The 24624-nt window shown below is 38.5% G+C and overlaps 1 protein-coding gene across 1 annotated transcript in view; it reads left to right on the forward strand.

Moving 5' to 3' along the window:
• Positions 1-24273, forward strand: part of TTC27 (tetratricopeptide repeat domain 27) — a 197595-nt gene extending 173322 nt beyond the window's left edge. Inside the window, exons 17-20 of the mRNA XM_003926820.2 lie at positions 14667-14864; positions 16146-16257; positions 20772-20872; positions 24038-24273. Coding sequence (XP_003926869.1) covers positions 14667-14864; positions 16146-16257; positions 20772-20872; positions 24038-24160 — 534 coding nt within the window. The 3' untranslated portion in view covers positions 24161-24273. The remainder of the gene's footprint in view (positions 1-14666; positions 14865-16145; positions 16258-20771; positions 20873-24037) is intronic.
• Positions 24274-24624: the final 351 nt, after the last annotated feature.

A 24624-nucleotide genomic window follows, 5' to 3' on the forward strand; every position in this document is an offset into this window, starting at 1 on the left:
TATCTTTGGAGTAGACTGTTAGATTTAGTTTCAGATAAAAAGGCGAGTGGGCCTTTCCTTATAATCATGGATTAAAATTTCCGTTTATAATTTGTTACAGTACAAACAGGAAAATATCACTAACTGCATTTATTTGGCGCCCTAGTTTTTAAAAGTTACCAATGTTTTAAACTTTGTATAAATAATTTTTAAAACTTACTTTTCCCCTATCATCACCCCATTTCTCCGCTGCTCTTTATAGTCAGTCTCTCAAGACAGGCATCTCTCCACACTATTTCCGCTGCCTCTCCTCATCCTCTTTGGCACTTATGCCATTGCAGTTTTATCTCCCCTAGTCCACTTAGAGTGCTGTTATTAAGTTCCGGATTGCTACATCTAGTGGACAGAGCTGGTCCTCAGGTTCCTTTAATATTACTTCCAGCAATATTAAACACCATTGCTCTCTCCTTTATTCTCAGTTGGCTTCCAGAATTTCACATTTCTTTCCACACCGGCTGCTGCATCCTAATCTTTGCCGACTCATCCTTTTCTTTCTGTCTTTGTGAGAACAACTCCAAGTTCAGTCCTCACATTATGTTTCTTCCCATCTATACTGCTACTCAAGGAGGGCTCATCTATTCCCTTGGTTTTCTCTCTCATCTTCCTGAAAATACATATTATGAAAACAAGTTGCAATATTTTCTGCACATGACCCTTTAACTTTTTCACACAGGCTGTTCAATTTGTTTATTTTATCATGGTTGCACAATTTTTTCCCTGTTGGCTCATACTTCCCTGGGGTATTGGCTATTCAACTGGTAATATATGTTTGATGGCCGGGGCTAAAGCCCAGGAACTAACTTAATGAACTTCCTGGTGAGGCTGGGCCATAGGGGGAACCCACTGGATACACTTTACCACCAAGGCTCCTCAGGAAACCTCTCTTACCTTCACCAGGCATTGCTCTTTTCCAGTGCCCATCTTCCTGAGTAGTTATCTAACCTCCGTGAGTGGAGGCAAAGTAGGAGGGCACTCTTAGGGGCCAGCCGGGCTGCCCAAGCCTTTGCTGTCTGCTCTCTACCCTGGCTAGGCCTTCTGCCCTGATTTGCACACATGATCCCGGCCTTGTACTGCTGTTTTAGTCCCTCCATGCTGATGGTAAATGTCATGGATAGTAGGATGTGGAAGAAAAAGGGACAGATAAACACTTTTCTCAGCCTTTACACCTAGCACTTTTCCACATGAGCTATGTTCTCCACCATATTAGGATCCAACCCACTTCTGTCTCTCCAGGGTTTCTCACAAGTTTACTGTACTTTTTCAGATCATCAACTCTCTCTCTTTTTTCAAGCAAGATCGATGTTGTGTGAGGTTAGGATTCAGGATTGGGCAACATGTGTTAGTTTATCGTGAAGATTAACAATAAAACTTCACACTGGGGAAAAATGAGTTCAGTACAACTTAAGAAAAAAAATGTAGGCCGGGTACAGTGGCTCAGCACTTTGGGAGGCTGAGATTGGTGGATCACCTGAGGTCAGGAATGACCAGCCTGGCCAACATGGCGAAACCGCATCTCTACTAAAAATACAAAAAAATTAGCTGGGTGTTGTTGTGTGCGTCTGTAGTCCCAGCTACTCTGGAGGCTGAGGTACGAGAATCACTTGAACCCTGGCTGCAGAGGTTGCGATGAGCCGAGATTGTGTCACTGCACTCCAGCCTGGGTGACAGAGTGAGACTCAGTCTCAAAAAAAAAAAGAAAGAAAGAAAACATTAATTTCTTAGAAAGGAAATAAATTTAGTCCACAAACATTTGGAAATGTTTAAGGAAATAGAAAAGTTTAACTTCACTAATAATGAAAGAAACATAGTTCAGAATAATAGCTGCATATACCTTTTGTAGAATAAAATATCAAAGATTAAAACATATTTATATACCCAGTACTGGTAATATGCAATTAAATGATGTTTTTATACACAGTACTATTCATTGGCACCTAATTTGATTTAGCCCTTTTAGAGAATACCTCATTTATCTCTAGAGTCTTAAAATATTTATTCTTTTAACTCCGTAATTCTGTTCCTGGAATTCTAACCTAAGGAAAGTTTCAGGATGAAAAAAGTCTTTAGGCACAAAGATATGCACTAAAGTGTTTTATTTATGCTACTACTGATAACAGTGGCAGCACATGGAAACAGCCTAATGATCTAAGCGCAGGGGAATTGCTAAATAGATTACAGTCTATCAACCATATCTTGAATCTATCAAAATAATATACTTAAAGGGAATGTGGAAAATGTGAAAAAAATTCTATAGTGTAATATTACAGTAAAAAAGCTATAAACAGTTTACGTAGTATTATACCATAAAACTTACACATAATAAAAAGAGTAGAAAAAAATTTATTCTAATGTTAGTAGTGTTTGTGATTGGCCAATGGACCCAATAGGAATTTTCTTTTTTAAATTTAGTATTAGCTCTGACTTGGGAGAAATTCTAATTTAAAAAATTTACAAAAACAAAAGCCATTCTTGTTTTGTTGAGTCAAGATTTAGCAAAGAAGCCAGGCATGGTGGCTCACACTTGTAATCCTAGCACTTTGGAAGGCTGAGGCAGATGGATCACGAGTTCGAGATCAGCCTTGCCAAGATGGTGAAACTCCATTTCTACTAAAAATACAAAAATAGCTGGGTGCCTGTAATCCCAGCTACTTGGGAGGCTGAGGCAGGAGAATCGCTTGAACCCAGGAGGCGGAGGTTGAGATAGCGCCACTGCAATCCAGCCTGGGCGATAGAGCAGGACTCTATCTCAACAACAACAACAAAAGATGTAGCATAGAAATGATAATGAAATGGTAAAAGTTACTAGCATACATATTTCATAAAAAAGAAACCTTTCCAATGTAAAAGAACTTAATAGAAAGGAAGAAAAAGGAGTGGGAAGCTGTGTTTTGTAAATTAATACAGTAAATGCTTGCTAACAGGATCCAGGACTCAGACTTAGTTCAGATTCAAGCCTGAAGCCTGCTTTCCCTAGATGTGACCTGGGAGAGGTTATTCAGCTCCCCTGTGCTTCAGTGTGTTCATCTGCAGAATGCACATAACAATACATCTTCGTCATAGGGTTGTTGGGTGGGTTACATGTGCTCATAGAGCATGTGGCACATAGGAAGTGCTATATATGTAAGAGGTGTTATCTGCCTCATTGTTTCATGGCTTCATCCTTATCAAAGCTCAGGAGTCACATGTCACTGGTGATCAGAATCCAGCTTCATGACTCACTGTGCTGTGTGACCATGAGAAAGTTTGTTTTAGCTCTTTAAGCCTCAATTTTTTTATTTTTTATTTATTTTTTTATTTTTTTTGAGACAGTGTCTTGCTCTGTTGTTGCTCAGGCTACAGTGCAGTGGAGTGATCTTGGCTCATTGCAACCTCTGCCTCCCAGGTTCAAGTAATTCTCTACCTCTGCCTCCTGAGTAGCTGGGATTACAGGCACCCACCACCGCACCTGGCTATTTTTTATATTTTTACTAGAGATGGGATTTCACCATCTTGTCCAGGCTGGTCTTGAACCCCTGACCTCGTAATCCACCCACATTGGCCTCCCAAAGTACTGGGATTATAGACGTGAGCCACCATGCCCGGCCACCTCAATTTTTTTATTTGTAAAGTAGGGGTAACAAAGTACCTGCTTCCTAGGGTTATTGTGAGAACTTAGTGAAGTCAGATAGTGAGTGCTCATGGCAGAAGTAGTAGGGAGGTATCAAGGGCTGACACTGTGGTGGTGAATTCCATTTTTCTTGAGTTCTATTTTGAACCATAAGGAAACATAGAAGTGAGCCAACAGGCAGGGCAGTACAGTGAGTGAGCCAGCAATGTGGGCATTACTGTCCACTTCCAACAGAGTAAGGTAGTTGAGGATCAATGAAAATCGTAATAGTTTATCTTTTATATTGTTTCACACTTTTCAAACCTCTTATGTGTATATTGGCTCCTTTAATAGAACAGTTCTCTAATGTAGTGGACAGAAAGCCTGTGCTCATTACTGCTAGTCACTTCCCCATGTTTATGACCTATTTCATCAACTGTGTATCTTCCTCTCCCTTCTAGATCTGTCTCATCTTGATACTTGGTGTTTAGGTAGATAGTATCTCTAGTACTTTGGACGTAACAGAGGCCTTTACTTCAGTGACAGCCCATCCCTGTGGCTGTATCTTGGATCCTGTTTCCCCAAGAGTTATTCCACCTCTAAAATCTTAAACTTCAATTTTCTACTCTTGAGTCACTTATTACATATGTAGTAATTTATAATTTTGACTTGTTGCTGATAGGTTAAATAATCTTAACAATTTACATGTAACAGTGGATATAAATATTTACCTATTTAAATTTTTTTTTTCATTTTTGATAAGGCAAAGGGGTGTAGAGCTGGTAAACTTGAGGACTGCCCAAGAGGAAATTCTACTCATTGGTGATTTGCTTAATCAAAGAAATACTGTCATAACACTGCTTTTAATCTCAAATACCTATTTTCTAAAGATCAGTTATATCTATGTTATATTAAAAGTTACTGCTTTTGCAGTCAGTCTGGTTAACCAGAATCTGATTTTTCTGCCTAAGTGGGAATAAAAATGATAATATTAGCCAGTAAGTTATAAAATTACTGTAATGCTTTTTAGAAATAATTGTTACCACTCTAGAATCACTTTTTAAGATTGAATATTAACTTCATTTGTTAATGTATTTAAGTAACACGACATATTTTTCCTTCACTTTATGAGGTTTTCTTAAGTACAGGGAATATTTTTAAATTGAAATATAATGTACATACAGAAAAGTATACAAATCGTAAGTACACGTAAGAATTTTCATGAAATGAAAACACCTGTGTAACCAGGTGAGTCAGAGCATTACCAGCACTCCCCAAATTCCCCAAACCCTCCCTTCCTTCTTTTAGTCACTACTACCCCACATGCCCCCAAGGTGATCACCACTATGGGACATTAAAGGCAAGTCTAATAAATGTCCACGTGTGTCATGATTTGTTTCTTCTTTGCCAATCTTTGAATGTATTCATGTCTGCTTTTTCTCTATTTTAAAATTATTATTAAAATAACAGGCATATAGTTTTACAGATCAAGTAATAGTAAAAGGCTCATTACAAAATATAGCAATTTCCTTTTTACCCTTTCTTACTCTTCGAGACCTTTCTCCCAAAAAGGAGAAGCCCTTTAGTGTCTCTTCTGCTATTCATACCTTTCCATATTTTATTTTAATAGTTATATATTACTGCTATTTTAAATGAAACAATGAGGCATTATCTGTTGACTTCTTATAGTAAATGAGAACTGTTATACCAGCACTTCCTTTCTTATCTTCCTAATGTATTTATATTAACATTTTGGTTAAACAAATACACTAAATGCCTATGCAAATCATATTCAAAATGAGTATTATAGAATACTATGACTATGGGGGCGGTTTCTCTTCATTTTTTGTAATGTTAATAATCGTCTTGGTTTTTATGTTTTTCTCTTTCTTTTTAAGTCTCTTGTCTGAAATCATGATCTTGCCTACCTTCCTTGTTCTGGCTTTGGTTCTGGATTATGGTCACTCACCCTTACCATTGTCAAATCCAGTGGAATCTTCCATTCCTGATCCTTTGTAGATGTACTTTCCTTGTAACTTTCTTCTTCCTTTGTTTCCATGACATCACTTTCTTACCTTTCTGGACACTTCTTTTTAGTTTGATGAGTGAGTTCTCTACTTGCCCTCATCTTTATATATATGTATTTTTTATTTTTTATTTTTTTATTTTTATTTTTTAAATTGTATGTTAGGTTCTGGGGTAAATGTGCAGAACATGCAGGACCGTTGCATAGGTATATACATGGCAATGTGGTTTGCTGCCTCCATCCCCCTGTCACCTATATCTGGCATTTCTCCCCATGTTATCCCTCCTCAACCTCCCTCCCGCTGCTGTCCAAGTCCTAGTCCCTCCCAAAAGATCCCAGTGTGTGATGCTCCCCTCCCTGTCTCCATGTGTTCTCATTGTTCAACACCTGCCTATGAGTGAGAACATGCGGTGTTTGATTTTCTGTTCTTGTGTTAGTTTGCTGAGAATTATAGTTTCCAGATTCATCCATGTCCCTACAAAGGACACAAACTCATCATTTTTGATGGCTGCATAGTATTCCATGGTGTATATGTGTCACATTTTCCTTGTCCAGTCTATCATCAGTGGGCATTTGGGTTGGTTCCAGGTCTTTGCTATTGTAAACAGTACTGCAGTGAACATATGTGTGTATGTGTCTTTATAATAGAATGATTTATAATCCTTTGGGTACATACCCAGTAATGATATTGCTGGATCAAATGGAATTTCTATTTCTAGGTCTCTGAGAAATCTCCACATTGTCTTCCACAATGGTTGAACTAATTTACACTTCCACCAACAGTATAAAAGTGTTGCTATTTCTCCACATCCTCTCCAGCATCTGATGTCTCCAGACTTTTTAATGATCGCCATTCTAACTGGCATGAGATGGTATCTCAATGTGGTTTTGATTTGCATTTCTCTAATGACCAGTGATGATGAGCATTTTTTGTATGTTTGTTGGCCTTATATGTGTTTGTTTTGAAAAGTGTCTCTTCATGTCCTTTGCCCACTTTTAAATGGGGTTGTTTTTTTCTTGTAAATCTGTTTTAGTTCTTTGTAGATTCTGGATAGCCTTTGTCAGATGGGTAGATTGCAAAAATTTTTTCCCATTCTGTTGGTTGCCAGTTCACTCTAATGATTTTTTCTTTTGCTGCACAGAAGCTGTGGAGTTTAATTAGATCCCATTTGTCTATTTTGGCTTTTGTTGCCAATGTTTTTGGTGTTTCAGTCATGAAGTTCTTGCCTTATGCCTATGTCCTGAATGGTTTTGCCTAGGCTTTTTTCTACGGTTTTTATGGTGCTAGGTCTTATGTTTAAGTCTTTAATCCATCTGGAGTTAATTTTAGTGTAAGGTATTAGTAAGGGGTCCAGTTTCTGCTTTCTGCACATGGCTAGCCAGTTTTCCCAACACCATTTATTAAACAGGGAATCCTTTCCCTATTGCTTGTTTTCATCTGATTTGTCAAAGATCCAATGGTTGTAGATGTGTTGCGTTGCCTCCATGGCCTCTGTTCTGTTCCATTGGTCTATATCTCTGTTTTGATTACTGTAGCATTGTAGTATAGTTTGAAGTCAGGTACTATGATGCCCACAGCTTTGTTCTTTTTTCTTAGGATTGTCTTGGCTATGCAGGCCCTCTTTTGGTTCCATATGAAGTTTAAGGTGGTTTTTTCCAGTTCTGTGAAGAGGGTCATAGATAGCTTGATGGGATAGCATTGAATCTATAAATTACTTTGGGCAGTATGGCCATTTTCACAATATTGGTTCTTCCTAACCATGAACATGGAACGTTTTTCCATCTGTTTGTGTCCTCTCTTTATTTCCTTGAGCAGTGGTTTGTAGTTCTCCTTGAAGAGGTCCTTTACATCTTTGGTAGTTATATTCCTAGGTATTTTATTCTCTTTGTAGCAGTTGTGAATGGCAGTTAATTCTTGATTTGTCTCTCTTTAAGTCTGTTATTGGCATATAGGAATACTTGTGATTTCTGCACACTGATTTTGTATCTTGAGACTTTGCTGAAGTTGCTTTATCAGTTTAAGAAGATTTGGGGCTGAGACAATGGGGTCTTCTAAATATACAATCATGTCATCTGCAAATAGAGACAATCTGACTTCCTTCTTTCCTAATTGAATACTCTTTATTTCTTTTTCTTGCCTGATTGCTCTCGCTACAACTTTCAATACTATATTGAATGGGAGTGGTGAGAGAGGGCATCCTGTCTCGTGCCGAATTTCAAAGGGAATGCTTCCAGTTTTTGCCTATTCATATGACACTGGCTATGGGTTTGTCATAAATAGATTTTACTATTTTGAGATACATTCCATCGATACCTAGTTTATTGAGAGTTTTTAGCATAAAGGGCTGTTGAATTTTGTCAAAGGCCTTCTCTGCATCTATTGAGATAATCATGTGTTTTTTTTGTTTGTTTGTTTTGTTTTTTGTCTTTGGTTCTGTTTATGTGGTGGATTACATTTATAGACTTGCATAAGTTGAACCAGCCTTGTATCCCTGGGATGAAGCCTACATGGTCATGATGGATAAGCTTCTTGATGTGCTGTTGCAGTCACATTGCCAGCATTTTATTGAAGATTTTTGCATCTACATTCATCATGGATATTGGCCTGAAGTTTTCTTTTTTGATTTAGTCTCTGAGTTCCTCTTTGTACATCTGGTAGAATTCTGCTGTGAACTCATCTGGACCTGGGCTTTTTTTGGTTGGCAGGCTATTAATTGCTGCCTCAACTGCAGCCCTTGTTATTGGTCTATTCAGGGTTTCAGTTTCTTCCTTGTTTAGGCTTGGGAGGGTGCAAGTGTCCAGGAGTTTATCCATTTCTTCCAGGTTTACTGGTTTATGTGCTTAGAGTTGTTTGTAGTAATCTCTGATGGTAGTTTGTATTTCTGTGGAATCAGTGGTGATATCCCCTTTATTTTTTTTTTATTGCATCTATTTGATTCTTCTCTCTTTTCTGTTTTATTCATCTGGCTAGCAATCTGTCTACTTTGTTGATCTTTTCAAAGAACCAGCTCCTGAATTTATTGATTTTTTTTGAAGGGTTTTTTGTGTCTCTGTATCCTTCAACTCTATCTGATCTTAGTTATTTCTTGTCTTCTTCTAGCTTTTGAATTTTTCTGATCTTGCTCCCCTAGCTCTTTCAATTTTGACGATAGGGTGTTGATTTTAGATCTTTCCTTGATCCTCACTTGGGCATTTATTGCTATAAATTTTCCTCTCGACACTGCTTTAAATGTTTCCCAGAGATTCTAGTATGTTGTGTCTTCATTCTTGTTGGTTTTGAAGAACGTCTTTATTTCTGCCTTCATTTCATTGTTAATCCAGTCAACGTTCAAGAGCCAGTTTTTCAGTTTCCATGAAGTTGCGCGGTTCTGAGTTAATTTCTTAATCCTGAGTTCTATTTTAATTGCACTGTGGTCTGAGAGACTGTTTGTTATGACTTCCATTCTTTTGCATTTGCTGAGGAGTGATTTACTTCCAATTATGTGGTCAATTTTAGAGTAGGTGCGATGTGGTGTTGAGAAGAATGTATATTCTGTGAATTTGGGGTGGAGAGTTCTGTAGATGTCAATTAGGTTTGCCTGGTCCAAATGTGAGTTCAATCCTTGATATCCTTAATTTTCTTTCTCGTTGATCTGTCTAATATTTACAGTGGAGTGTCAAAGTCTCCCACTATTATTGAGTGGGAGTCTAGGTCTCTTTGTAGGTCATTAAGAACTTACTTTATGTATCTGGGGGCTCCTTTATTGAGTATGTATATATTTCGGATAGTTAGCTCTTCCTGTTGCATTGATCCTTTTACCATTATGTAATGCCCTTTGTCTCTTTTGATCTTTGTTGGTTTAAAGTCTATTTTATTAGAGACTAGGATTGTAACTCCTTTTATTTTGCTCTCCTTTTGCTTGGTAAATCTTCCTCCATCCCTTTATTTTGAGCCTATGTGTGTTCTTGCATGTGAGATGGGTTTTCTGAATACAGTACACCAATGGGTTTTGACTTTTTATCCAATTTTCCAGTCTGTGTCTTTTGATTGGAGCATTTAGACCATTTACATTTAAGGTTAATATTGCTATGTTTGAATTTGATCCTGCCTTTTTGATGCTAGCTGGCTGTTTTGCCCATTAGTTGACACAGTTTCTTCATTGTGTCGATGGTCTTTACCATTTGGTACATTTTTGGAGTGGCTGGTACTGGTTGTTCCTTTCTATGTTTAGTACTTCTTTCAGGAGCTCTTGGAATTCAGGCCTGGTGGTGATGAAATCTCTGAGCAATTGCTTGTTCGTAAAGGATTTTATTTCTCCTTTGCTCACGAAGCTTAGTTTGAGTGGATATGAAATTCTAGGTTCAAAGTTCTTTTCTTTATGGATGTTGAATATTGGCCCCACTGTCTTCTGGCTTGTAGGGTTTCTGCTCAGAGATCTACTATGAGTCTCATGGGCTTCCCTTTGTGGATAATCTGACTTTCTGGCTGCCCTTAGAATTTTTTCCTTCATTTCAACCCTGGTGAATCTGACGATTATGTACCTTGGGGTTGCTCTTCTTGAGGAACGTCTTTGTGGTGTTCTCTGTATTTCCTGGAGTTGAATATTCACCTGGCTTGCTAGGTTGGGGAAGTTCTCTTGGATACTATCCTGAAGAGTGTTTTCCAGCTTGGATTCATTCTGGCCATCACATTCAGTTACACCTATCCAACATAGATTAGGTCTTTTCATATAATCCCATATTTCTTGTAGGCTTTGTTCATTTCTTTTCACTCGTTTTTCTCTAATTTTGCCTTCTCATTTTATTTAATTAAGTTGATCTTCAGTCTCTGATATCCTTTCTTGTGCTTGGTCTATTTGGCTATTGAAACTTGCATATGCTTCGCGCAGTTCTCATGTTATGTTTTTCAGTTCCATCAAGTTGTTTTTTCTTCTTTAAGCTGTTCTTGTTAGCATTTTGTCTAACCTTTTTTCAGGGTTTTTCATTTCTTTACATTGGGTTAGAACATGTTCTTTTAGCTCAGAGAAGTTTGTTATTACCCACCTTCTAAAGCCTGTGTTTGTCAATTCCTCAGACTCATTCTCCATCCAGCCTTCTTCCCTTGCTGGTGAGGAGTTGTGATCTTTTGGAGGAGCAGAGGCTTTCTGCTTTTGGGTATTTTCATCCTTTTTGTGCTGGTTTCTTCCCATCTTTGTGGATTTATCTACCTGTGGTCTTTGTAGTTGGTGACTTTCGGATGGGGGTCTCTGAGTGGATGTCCTTTTCATTGATGATGAAGTTATTTCTTTCTGTTTTTTAGTTTTCCTTCTAACAATCAGGCTCCTCTGCTGTAGGACTGCTGGAGGTCCACTCCAGACCCTGCTTGCCCCAGTATCACCTGTGGTGGCTGCAGAACATTAAGGGTTGCTGCCAGTTTCTTCTGTTATCTTCATCGGAAGGGTATCCGCTAGTTGTCAGCCTGAGCTGTCCTTTATGAGGTATCTTTTTGGATATATGAGGATCAGGGAGCTGCTTGAGGAGACAGTCTGTCCCTTATAGGAGCTCAGGTGCTGAGCTGTGAGCTTTGGTGTTCCATTCAGAGGTGCTGGGAAGGTAAGCTTAAGTGTGCTGCAGCGGAACTCATAACTGCAATTTTTTTCCCAGGTGCTCTGTCCTGGGAAGGTGGGACTTTATTTATAAGTTCCTGACATGCCACTGCCTTTTTTCACAGATGCTCTGTCCAGCAAGGAGGTAGTCTAATCACAGTCTGCCAGCAGAGCCATTGCTGAGCTGCTGTCAGCTTGGCCCAGATACTGTGTGAACTTCCTTGCAGTCTTGTTTACAGAGGTACAGTTAGAGCCAGCTAGGTAATGGCGGTCTCCCTCAGTAATGGTGGACTGCCTTGGTAATGGCTGATGTCCGTCCCCCTACTGAGCTGTACCGTCCAGGGTCCACCTGTGCTTGCTGCGAAACTCAATCCAGAGCTTTTCACATTGCTGGACTTTGTGGGGGTGGGACCCCCTGAGCCAGATCACCAGGCTCCCTGTTTCAGCCCCCTTTTTGTTCAGTTGAATGGGTAGCTCTGTCTCCAAGGCGTTCCAGGTACCAGTTGAAACAGCCACCCAGATTTTTGTGAGTTTTTGTGTGGAGACCCGTGGCACTGGCTGAAGTATCCATGCTGGAAACTCATGGAGCTTTTCAGCTCATCAGTCTTCTGGTCTGTGGGCATTAAAAGTCATTTGGAAATGCGGTGATCACTGACTCTCTGCATTGTTCTCGCTGGGAACTGCATTCCAGAGCTATTCCTATTTGTCCATCTCGGATCTTCTCTCACCCTCTTTTTTTTTTTTTTTTTAAAGATAGATTTTCACTCGTTGTACAAGCTGGAATGCAATGGCGCGATATTGGCATACTGCAGTCTCCACCTCGTGGGTTCAAGCAATTCTCCTGCCTCAGCCTTCTGAGTAGCTGGATTATAGGTACCCACCACCACACCCAGCTAGTTATTTTTGTATTTTTAGTAGAGACAGGGTTTCACCATGTTGGCCAGGCTGGTCTCAAACTCTTGACCTCAGGTGATCCACCCACCTCTGTCTCCCAAAGTGCTGGGATTACAGACATGAGCCATCATGCCCAGCCTACTTGCCCTCTTCTTAAATGTTGTGTTCTTTAAGATTCTGTCCTCAGCCTTATTCTTGCCCAATGTAGTCTCTTGAGGCAATATCTGCCATGACCATGAATGATTCTTGTTATCTATTCTTTCAATGTGGAACTGTTTGCTAAGCTCCAGGCCCAGCTATTTCACTGGTCATTGAACATGCAGATGGGGAACATGAAACAAATTGGTTATTTCCCCTCTCCTCTCTCTTCTGGTGGTATCTGCATATGAATTGGGCAGAGGCATTCAGTATCTGCCCTACATACAGTTCCATGGCAGAGGCATTCAGTATCTGCCCTACGTACAGTTCCATTCCCTCCCTACCCCCACAACAGACAGCTGCATCACCTCCCTGCCCTTCTGCAGTTCCCATCATGCCCCTGCAAACGCACGCACATGCACACACACACACAGGGGAGGCACACACACACTTGACCAACTTTTATCCTCTTTAATGCCAGCGCTGCAGCTCTTCATTTTTATTGGCAAGCACACGAAAAGCTTTCTCTCCCCACACCGTCTCCCCAGTAGGCTAACGTTAAGGGATGGGATGTTGAGCCAACTATAGAATTCCAAAAGAAGCAAAGTATCACTTATTAGTATGTTTCATTTGTACATTAGTCACTATCTTAATAAATCATCTTTTTCAAAACATGTTAATACCTGAAATGCTTATAGAATGGTCACTAGAAACAAGCAGTACACGTTCAGACTGTTTCTTCTGCATTGTTACTTTCAGATTTAAGGACACCAATGGGATTGTAATATGAATTTCATTACTTTCAGATTCAAAAGTACACATGTGGGATTGCTATGGGAAATTTACAGAGATGGTGTACCTTGTCCAAACAAGAAAGAAAAAGCACAGCTGAATTTTCTGTCTTCTTTGATCACTGTATGTAATTAGAACCATGAATCTGAGTTCACATTCCTAAAAGTATTCATGTTCCAAAAGAGCCCCTACTCCTCAGCCACATCTCATGCATGCATCAGAATGTTCTATGAGGAGACAGCAAGATCTCATACTGGTTGCGTTTCTCTTAGGTACACTGTCCGAAAGAGGCATATTCATTCAGTCTTTCAGACACAAGTGTTTATTGAGTCAATGCAGTATGCCAGGCACTATATTAAATACTGGTGATACAAAATGATAAAATATCATCCTCTTCCTGCAGTTCACAGTAAAAATGAAGATGTGGGCAGCTGTCTCTTGGACCCTTGCTTCTCAAAGCGTGGTCTACAGACTGTCAACATCAGCATCACCTGGGACCTTGTTGGAAATGCAGAATCTTAGTCCAAGATGGATCAGCATCTCTATCCAGGATTCTGCATTTCTAACAAGCTCTGATGCCAGTGGTGTTGGTCCATGGACTGCACTGACTAGCACAGTTTTAGAGTACTTTTTTCAAGCTAGTTCTTTTGCTGTCCCACCATTAAAGGAGTGAAAGATTGAGGTTGTGTTTTCTGTGCCTCCACGGATCTGGCTTCAGATACACAGCTTAATGTAGATATGACAGATGTGCCTTTTTATAATATAACCTGCTATGGGCTGCAGTTTAAGCCATCGGTCAGTATTCAAAGCATCTGGGATAGAATGTGTAAAGACTTAACTGATAATAAGATAGACAAGAATTTGCTAAATGGGGAGCCAACCTGGGGTAGTTGGAAAGAAAAGAGATACTTACTAGATACTTCGCATGCGTAATGCAAATGCATTAGCAGTTTATCATTTAGTAATTAGGAGAGACTAGGACCTCTTTAAGTGGAGTTAGAAGGTTGTTATAACATCCCAGATGAAGTTAATGAGGCCTACACTAAGGTAGGAAAGGCTGTATTTACGATTCATTAGGAATGTTGAAAATCAAATCAATAGTTGTGGCTGATGATCAGATTATTGGGAACTGTGTGGATAGGCTCACCTAGAGATTATAGGAGGAAGAGCGACTTGAGATCTGTGTTTCACTCTTGTATAGATGGAGTGTGAGATGTTGGTGTGACCTGTCTGGTAGATATTGAGGTGCACAGTCCTGGAACTCCAGAGGGGAATCTCACTGGAGCTGCACAGACACTAGCGAAGCCAACTCAGCAATATATATGAAGCTATAGGTGTAGGTCTGATTATTCAGAGAGAAGCACCGAACATGGGGCTCTTTGTATGAAAGGAGAACCCTCCCCAGAAGCTTAAGAAGGAACATCTAGAGAGGTGGTCAGCATAAGATCCTAGAGAGTGCTCCAGGATTGAATTTTATTTTATTTTTTAAAAGCTTAAATAAGGATACTCTTAACAAATTTCACAAGGTTTTTCATTGTCATTGTCTTTGATGATGGTGAAGTAGCTCTTTGTTTTTGTTATTGTTTGTTGGTTTCTAGCTTACCAGTTTCTTCTGTGCATTCTTAAGGTCCTTAAAATTCTAGTCAGGGCAGTGATTGATGGGATGACTGATCGAAGTGGAGATGTTGCAACTGGCCTCAAAGGAAAGCTGCAGGAGTTATTTGGCAGAGTGACTTCAAGAGTGACAAATGATGGAGAAATCTGGAGGCTGTATGCCCACGTATATGGAAATGGGCAGAGTGAAAAACCTGATGAAAATGAAAAGGTAAGTCCTTCATTCCTCCTGAGCCCTTGCCTTTCGTTTGAACATGTGTGTATTAGATCTACTTTTTTGATGGGTGGAGGAAGAGTTTAACAATTTGAAAAAGAGGATTACTGTGCTCGAGTTCAGTTCTGATTCAGTCTTTAACCTATGTACTTTGAATTGTAGGCTGGTTAAGACTTGTAACATTCATGTTTTTATTTTCCATGGTTTTCTTACATAGTTGTTCTCTGTTTCCTGCAAAAGGGCCTCTTGAAATTGCCACCCCTACTAAATCTGCAGCAAAGAGTTGGCTTTTGTGATTTATTCTACACCCCTTTCCATAGGCACATTGCTAAAGACTATGGTAGATAGGTACAAGGACAGAGGGAGTGCTTAGATCTGAGATGGAGACTAGGAAAGGAAAAGAGAAAAAGGAACAAGATAAGGATATTGGAAGAGAACTTTTAAGTCAAAACATGTAATACTTTCACAAAGGTTGCCATGGCCTTTCTCACAAGTGCAACAGAACACCAGTTCCACTCCAGTTATGCCTTTAGCTTCTTATCTTAGAACTTAAAGGAGCCTGCAGAGTTTCCAAGGTTGGAATAATTGTTTTATGTTTCTTTTCAAAATATCCACAACAAATCAAATGTACTCCTTGCGTGGGTTTGGAATTAGCCATGGCACAGCTAATCTGGATTCTTTGCTATTCTCTCCTCCCTCAGTCCACACAGCTGGCTTCCACCGTGGCCTTGTCAGCAGAGAACACATATCACCTGCACACATGCACACTCCTACTTTCATGTCCTTCCATTTCTCCTTGAATTATGGACTTTCTTGCATATATGGAATTAAGAGTACACGGAATTCTCTGATCTGTCACTTCTCCCTTGAGGATTTGAAAGAGGGTACTTTAAACATCTGTGAGATTACATGTCTACCAGCAAGTTTATTGTTTTAACTAAGTTCATGCCTCATTCTCTAAACAGGTTTCTTAAACTGATGGCTACAAATGCTGAGAAAATCTGTATACTTACAGATTTCCAAACCTGGCCTTTATATTTTTCTGGTTACAGGGAAGTGTCTCAATCCAGGTACATCCATTTGATTTCTTGTCACTGCTTATTGCCACTGGGTGTGCATTTCTACCCCTTCTTTGATGAGAGTAATAGACGATGTGCTGTACAACACAGATGCTGCTTTTCACATTGGAATTAGTTCCATATGACTTCCAGGAAACAGAGTTTGAAATGTGAATTCTACTTGTTATTCTACCGAATGTTGTTCTTTCTCTTTCCTCAGGCATTCCAGTGCCTCTCAAAGGCATACAAGTATGACACCCAGTCCAGTTGTTGGGAGAAAGATATTACATCATTTAAGGAAGTTGTTCACAGAGCCTTAGGACTTGCACATGGTATTTGATGTAACATTTGATATTCATGGAATGTTTTGACTTATTATCTACTGACATAAAAAGAGTGTTTGTCAAAAGTAAAGTTTCATTATAAATAATATCAAATTGTTTTGTTATATTGACATTGTTGAATTTAATTCAGCAAACATTCATAGACCACCTACTATGTAATAGGCATTTTGGAATAATAATAAAAAACAGGATAGAGGCTTATATTCTGTTTGAATAAGTAACAGAAATTAGAAACTCTTTTTGAGGTGTGAAACACCTGTACAACTTTGCATAAACTTCATTCCACACAGAGTCTCTTTGTGTTGATTACGTAGCATTAAGGAGACCTGTTGACTTTAACTTGACTTACATATAGATCTCTGGAGTACATAGCAATATGCAAAGGGCTATAGCATATACAAAATAAATATAAAATATAAACCTTGTATTTGGGTAGAGGATATTGTTTGAGGAAAGGTTTAACCTTACCTATAAAATTATATGCCTGTTGGGTAAAGACAGTCCAAATAAGGATGGCTTTTAATTATTGATTTTCAAAAAATGCCAGTGAAATTTAATAATGCATATTTATATTTATATTTGAATATGAGTGTCTGATGCAGTTCCAATAAAATAATGATGCCCTCAATGTTAAGAACTGAATCACAAGGACCGTGAACCAATCCTAAAGTTCTCCTCCTACTTCTTTGCCTAACCTCCTTCCTGCTGCTAATAATTATAACAAATAGGGAGCCAACAAGGAAGAATGCAAAGGGCAGAGCTTTAGAATCAGGGAGACCGAAGCTCCAGGACCGGCTCTGCCACATGCTTGCTAGTTGACTTTGGGTACATAATTTAACTTCTCTGAGCCTACTTTTCCTCATCAGTAAAATGGGATAATACCTACCCAGGAAGAATAAATGAAAACATTCAAACACTTAGCAGTATTTCACACATGGCTTAGATGTTAATATCTTACCCTCTCACCACCACCCTCTTCCTTCCAGAGGGCTTAAGCTATAGATGATAAGGGACTCAAAACTAAAAAGAGAAAAAAGGAAGAAGAAGGATAAAGTTTTTCTTGCTTTTAAAGAAGTCACAGAACATTCAAACAGTTTAGAAATTAGCTTGATAGTTAACAGTTCTACTTTCGACCTTTGATATGTTTGACCTAAAGGATATTAATATTCGATTTCCTGGGTCACCTACCTTTTGTAAGGTAGAAGTGCTGAGCTCTATATAGCTGAAAGTCAATGTAGAAAAGTTTGGAGTAATTGCTGATAGATCCGCAGAAGGATGTTTTTGGTGTGGTTAGAATTCATGTGGCTTCTGCTGACCTCATGGTGGGTGGGCTCAGATGGGATCCAGTCCTTATGCTTTTTGTCTTTATGGATAAAGTGTGATATTTGGGGAAACCCACACTGATGTGTTAGGTACATAATTAGCAGGGTACGATTTGCTTTGAAAATTTTATCTTATCTACTTCAACTTACCAACTCTAAATATTTCTATGAACTGCTGGTCTGTTACAAGTCAAAGCCACGATATTTTCTGTACTCACCAAGTGATGGTATTAAACCTGTCAAAGAGTAGTATGCAGGTTAAAGAGAAATTCTGGAAAAAAAAATCTTTATTTTGCATCTTAAAGTTGGGTTTAAACTATAATGGGTATCTTTTTTTTTAATCAGGGCATACTTGGAGAAAAGCAAGTGTCCATTCTTTTAAGTTCTTTTTTGACATCATTGAATTCTGTGTTCATGCTCCTGCAACATTTTAAGCACATCTGAGTGGATGCCTAGCTTTAGTTTCTAATGATATTTTAGATTTATAAAGATAAATCTTAATTGTTTCCTTGTTACTTTTTTACATCAGTGCTCAAAGAATGAGCTGGATTTCTCTGTGTGTGAGTCTCTTCAAAACACTGTTCCTCCACCCTACCCAATTATGAAAAGGAAGCACAGTCAAGCATCCCGTAGTAACATTTTGGTCACCAATGGACCACATATATGACAGTGGCCCCATAATATTATAAAACCATATTTTTATTGTACTTCTCCAATATTTAGACAAATACTTACCATTGTGTTCTGATTGCTTGCAGTGTTTAGTACAATCACATGCTGTACAGGGTTGTAGCCTAGGAGTAGTAGGCTATATACCATGTAGCCTAGGTGCAGAGTAAGCTATACCATCTAGGTTTGTGTAAGTACACCCTATGATGTTCTCACAACACCAAAATGGCCCAACCACACGTTTCTCGTAACATATCCCCATCATTAAGAGATGCATGACTGTATAACGTTTAAAAAAATCTCCACATGGTTTACTCCTTGTGTTGCGTATCGTTAAGGTAGCCATGTACTTTAGAAAGCTTGATAAGATATTGCAATATTGACATAGTATTTGAGGCCTCCCTGTAACAATGTCATCATTATGTGCTCATTTGTATTGTCTGGAAAGTTTACACTTACAGTTTCTGCTATTTTATTTTCTGGGAAAGGGTGGGCTCAAGTGTGTTAGCTCTTTGCCATCCAGGAGTTTTTAAAATAATATTTGTGCATTTTAGCTGTAGTCTGCATGGAGGAGGATACATGGAGGAGGCACTGCTGCCTCAGCTTTTCTGATGATTTGAAACAGCAGGTCATTCCTGTCTCCATAGCTGTCTGTCTCTATCTCAGTCTGTAATGCCTTTTGGAAATGGGATTGAGTAGGAAAACTAACAGAGTATGCGTCTTTTTGCTTTACTGTTGTTTTTGTCGAATGAAAATAAAAGATTAAAAAAAGAATTACAGCAGTTTCTGATCTAAACCACTAGGTACTAAACAGCTCAAATACCGCTGCCATGGTGGTTACAACTTTCCTCTACTAAGAGAGACAGACTAATAACCCTCACTCTCTCTGGGCAAACTCTGCCCTTTGAAAATTGGCTTAACATTGCCAATTACTGTGCATCCTTTTACCCTTTAATGAGAAATGTCAAAGTCTTAATTCTTACTCCTCATTATTACTCTAAAATAGGAATGTCAAATGTAGTTCTTGCTGGCCATGGAAGATACTATTAATTAATGACAGAACTCTGTTTTGTCATAACAGGCAGCCTCTACTGACTGGTTAGTGTTTGCATGCAGAAAGAAATCTATTGGGCTGGGTATGGTGGCTCATGACTGTAATTGGGAGGTCAAGGTGGGTGGGCCACTTGAGCCCAGGAGTTCAAGATCAGCCTGAGCAACATAGTGAGACCCCATCTCTACCAAAAAATTAAAACATTAGCTGGTTGTGTTGGCATGCCCTTGTGGTCCCAGCTACTTGAGAGGCTGAGGTAGGAGGACACTTGAATCCCCGAGGTTGAGGCTGCAGTGAGCTATGATTGTGTCACTGCACTTTAGCCTAGTGACAGAGTGAGACTTTGTCTCAAAAAAAAAGAAAGAAAATATATTTTCTATCCTTGGTCTACAATCTAGAGTATGGGGTAGACTTTAATCCTTGCACTGTTTAGTGTCATTTTAAAATGGTATTGGTCTGTTTGAATTTCATGAGCATAATTTAGGGAATAAAACCAAGAACAAGTCAGTGGGGAAAAACTGGGCATTATGTTTGTACAAAGCTCTTCACTTGTTCTCATAAAGCTTAATAGCCAGGCCTTCTATCAGGAAAGAGCATGCTGTCTTAATAATGTCAGGTTTTAGGAGAATGGGTTCCCCGGAAAGCTAGCAGTGGAGTTGTGATTAACTCTTCCCCATTCTCTGCTGATGCCAAGCATTGCTCAGGAACTCAAGAACCTGGTTGTGGTCACATTCTCTAAATGAAGGCACATAGATTGTTGTCAGTTCTTCCGGAATGGTGCTTCAAACCCTGAGTATGAGAATGTAGTAAGAACTAAGCTGTACATATCTGTCATCTCACGTCCTTGGGCTTGTGTCATCAGCTGTTGTGAAGCTGCCATAGGGGACTTGCTAGCCTGGAAAGCCACACAAAGATGTGCTGCATTTGTTTATGTCTGTTTGGGTACTTCATTTTCAATAACATTTTGTCTCCTTGCCTGATTTTGTCTGTGCATATGTGTGCATGTATGTGCTTTAATGTACATGTGTATAGGTGTTTAGGGTCTCTTCCCAGTGATCCATAACTCACCAAAAATCACCTGTTTTTTTCTTTCAAAATTTCCTGGAACAGTAAATTATCATTCTTAAAGAAGAATATAGAAAAGCCAGATGCAAAGGCTCATACCTGTAATCTCAGTGCTTTGGGAGGCTGCGGCAGGAGGATCATTTGAAGCCAGGAATTCAAGGCTGCATGCCATACCTCCAGCCTGAGCGACAGGGTGAAACCCTATATCTTAAAAAAAGAAGGATAAAGGGAAAAGTTATGTACATAATTATTATTCTTTTTCAAACATAAAAACTTTCCAGGAAGTATTTCCAAAGTCTGTTACTATAAAATTCTAATTAAGTAATTGGCTTTTGAACTTGTGAATTATCATTACCACTTTTTAATGGATGTTTCCTTCCATGTTTATCTTCCAGTGGCCATAAAATGCAGTAAAAACAAATCCAGTCCCCAAGAAGCTGTACAAATGCTTTCTTCAGTTCGACTCAATTTACGCGGCTTGTTATCTAAAGCAAAGGTGAGAATGACTTGTGAATTAGTTGTGATGGTCATATAGAAAAAGGTCATTAGTATCAACTTATTGCTGTTAAATCTTTTACATCAGTGATAATTTTACATGTTATATTTTATTTTATAGCGCCCTTATCATTGATTGTGTTTGTAAGGATCCTTTTGGCCCAATGGCTAGACCACTCTAAATGTATGTGACTTAAGAATCTTTGAAATTGGCCAGGTGTGGTGGCTTATGCCTGTAATCCCAGCACTTTGGGAAGCTGAGGTGGGCAGATCACTGAGGTCTGGAGTTTGAGATCGGCCTGGCCAACATGGTGAAACCCTATCTCTACTAAAAAATACAAAAATTGGCTGGTCGTGGTGGTGGGTGCCTGTAATCCCAGCTACTCAGGAGGCTGAGGCAGTAGAATAGCTTGAACCTGGGAGGCAGAGATTGCAGTGAGCTGAAATTGTGCCATTGCACTTCAGTCTGTGTGACAGAGTGAGACACTGCCTCCGAAAAAAAAAAAAAAATTCTTTGAAATTAATGTTTACAATTCAGCCCTTAATGCTTTCTTTAAATTAAGTTAAAACAACGCTCTTGTATTTATTGTCATTTTCCCCAGTGTGGCATATATGCCACTGGTAAACTTTCAGTTTAAATATATATTTATTTCAGTACATATTAGAAAAACATAGATTAACACATCAAGCCTGTAATTTCATGAATACCAGTGCTTATTTTGTATTTACAATAGTGATGTAATGTTTCATTTTTAAAAAGACTCTTAGGTAAGTAAAAAAAAAAAAATTGACTTAGATAAAAATTTTAAGTAGGTGGTATATGGATTTGACCAAAATTGTTAAGGTAGATGGCGATTCAGGTTTAACAACTGAAATACACCTTTAGTTCACAAAGACTAACTTTTGGACCAGTGCTGGGCCGGAGATGCTTAAGAATTACTCAGGGAGCTTTATGGAAGATGGGATTCTGGGGCTGTATCTGTGACCGATGTAGATTCAGGAATGGGATGGAATCCAGGAAACCTGTTAAATTTCTAGCCGATTTTACTGTGCAGCCAGGTTTGGAGTATACATCTGGAAGAAAATTTCGACAAATATAACTTCTAGCACAATTTAGTACTTACTTTTCTAATCTTTACTCGCTTTCATTATGGGGATCTTGGGTTGCAAAGTAATTTTGACTGACTTCTGAGAGTCTCTGGCACACGGAGGCTACTTCTGAATACCTTTTTACTCTGAAACAGTCTTTCCAGAGTATTTTTTTTCTTACTAATGGTTTGATGTTTTCAGATCAAGACAGCAGTTTTGCCTCTTTAGATAATTAACTTACTTTACTTTTCCTATTTATCTGCATGACCCAGGAGAACTGTATTTCCTCCTAGCTTGGCAGTATAACTTCAGAATCGCGTCTCTCAAAAATCTACAAGAGCTCGCTCAAAGTCAGAGCAGCAGGGTTTTTTCCTGTGACTTTCCTTCCCAAAGTTGGAACTTTGTTTCCTACTTCTGATTAGGTCACTAACCCATCCACAATAGTTTACTTCTTCAGGATATACTGTGGTTTCCTTTTTCTGTGCAAAGCTTTTTCTTATAAATGACTATTTTTATATAAATCTATACTTACATGACTTGAAAAGTGTTGTCTGTGCAGGTACTGTACATCTTTCCATATTATAGTAGATTGCCAAATAATGAAAATGCAGCCTCAGAACATCATCTGTGTTTAGATTTTCATTCTCATTAGATGCCCACTGGGTTATCCAAAAATGGGAAAAATTACCTCCCAGTGCCTCCTCTGAAGCATGTTTTACATATTTGTGGGAGTCTCAGGTTTTGTAGATCATATACCTTTTCTGTTTAATGAATTGGGTTTGTCAAACTGAATTGCATTCCAAAAAAGTCACTTTTTTAGTGACTTTTAGAAAGTGAAAATGAATTAAGATTGAAAATGAGTGAGGATAACTATGTTAAATTGCTTACGGCCTATGTTAAATGGGCGTAATTGAATGAATCTCAGGTCTTTTCTTGCCAGGCCAGGGACTTCATGGAAATAAGCTCCTAGTACCTAGAGACTCACCTAACAAATTATCCAGTCCATGCTCCCCCAGGACACAGTGACTCCCCTGCCCACTTGTACCCTGTCCTTGTACAGGTTTGCTGCCAAGAGTGGCATGAGGGGGCTGTTCATGAGAGTGCTGGAGAGCCTGTCAGCAAATTATTCATTCTTTTCTAAGCCTCAGTTTCTCTGTGCTTCCTCTTTACCCCACGGGGAAGTGATGCAGATTGATTATGATTTGCAAGCATTGTCATTCTTAGTTTAAAAAAACATATACAAAAAAAAAAAAAAGCTATATGAGGCTAGATTATTTTCCTAAAAGGTGTTTACAGATGACACTGGAGCAGTTCCTACTTCATTTTGTCATGAAATGCTATATAAATCATATAGTCAAATCCAATGAAACAGATATATGGCAAGCTACGTAAATTATATTTCTGAATAAAACATACACACAGTCACATGTGCACACACACACATACAATGGGGTCATAAAATCCTGAAGCTGATTTTCTTGGGTGTCTATGTTGGCTCAGGAGGCAGCTCCTGGAGAGGCATTTCAAAATGTTTTCAGCTATGGTAACATTATTGAAATGTGTTGCAATAAACTTCCCAAGGCAATTCCTTCTTCAGGGAGAGGACACAGTTATTTTTATTTTGCTGTACTTTTTTGCTAGAATAATCTTTGTGGTTTCTGAGGCCTAAGCCAAATTAATTTCCAAATAAGTAGCACAAAGGGTATGATTTATATGAATTTGAATATAGAATATATTTGTTTTGCCTGTATACACAATAAACAAACTTGTTTTGTTTGGTTGAATTATGTCTATTCATCCAAAAACTATCCTATAACATTGCAATGAATAACCAGTATTTAGACAACTGCTTTGAAGAACAGAGCTCATTTGAATTTATAAGTTGAGGCCTGTTGTTTTGATTCATGTAATTATTGTAGCTTGTACATTTCTAGGATAGTGAACAGAAAAAAATACTACCATTGCTATTACAATTGTATAGTATTATTATGCAAAAGGTTTTTAAACTCTGTACGCTATTTTACTTCAAAGAAATCTTCATTGTTTTAATATTTCTGCTGTGTTTTTTATGTTACAGCAACTTTTTACAGATGTGGTAACTGGAGAAATTTCCAGGGAATTAGCTGATGACGTAACAGCTATGGACACCTTAGTGACAGAGCTGCAAGACCTAAGCAACCAGTTTAGAAATCAGTATTGACTCTGCTGGAAGCAGATTCTGGAAAAGGTGCTTTCACCTTCTGGTAAAAGATATATCAGTATATCTGAAATGCAAGCTATTGATGTTTAAAATAAATTTATTTTATGACAACATTCTTGGTTTTGTGATCTCAATTTTATATGCTTTCTGAAGTACATTAAATTTTTTAAACTCTATCTCTTTAGGTCTAATTACAGTTGAATGCAGTATTCTTATTATTCTTGAGGTATTTTGGCACAAAGGGCAAATAAATTCATTTTGTTTTTAATATAGGGTTTATTCTCTTTCAGCCTAACATTAATTGGATCACACTTTGGAAAATCTTAGTCTAAACAGGTTAAAAATCACAAACTTATCGTATTGTGAAATCATTAGAATGACGGCTTTATTGTTCAAAAGTGATAAAAGTAGATTTGGAGGTAGAAACATTTATACTTGTCGAGATTTGTGCTTGTGTCAGAAAG

This window comes from Saimiri boliviensis, chromosome 1, assembly GCF_048565385.1.
Source record: "Saimiri boliviensis isolate mSaiBol1 chromosome 1, mSaiBol1.pri, whole genome shotgun sequence".
NCBI classification, from domain to species: Eukaryota; Metazoa; Chordata; class Mammalia; order Primates; family Cebidae; genus Saimiri; species Saimiri boliviensis.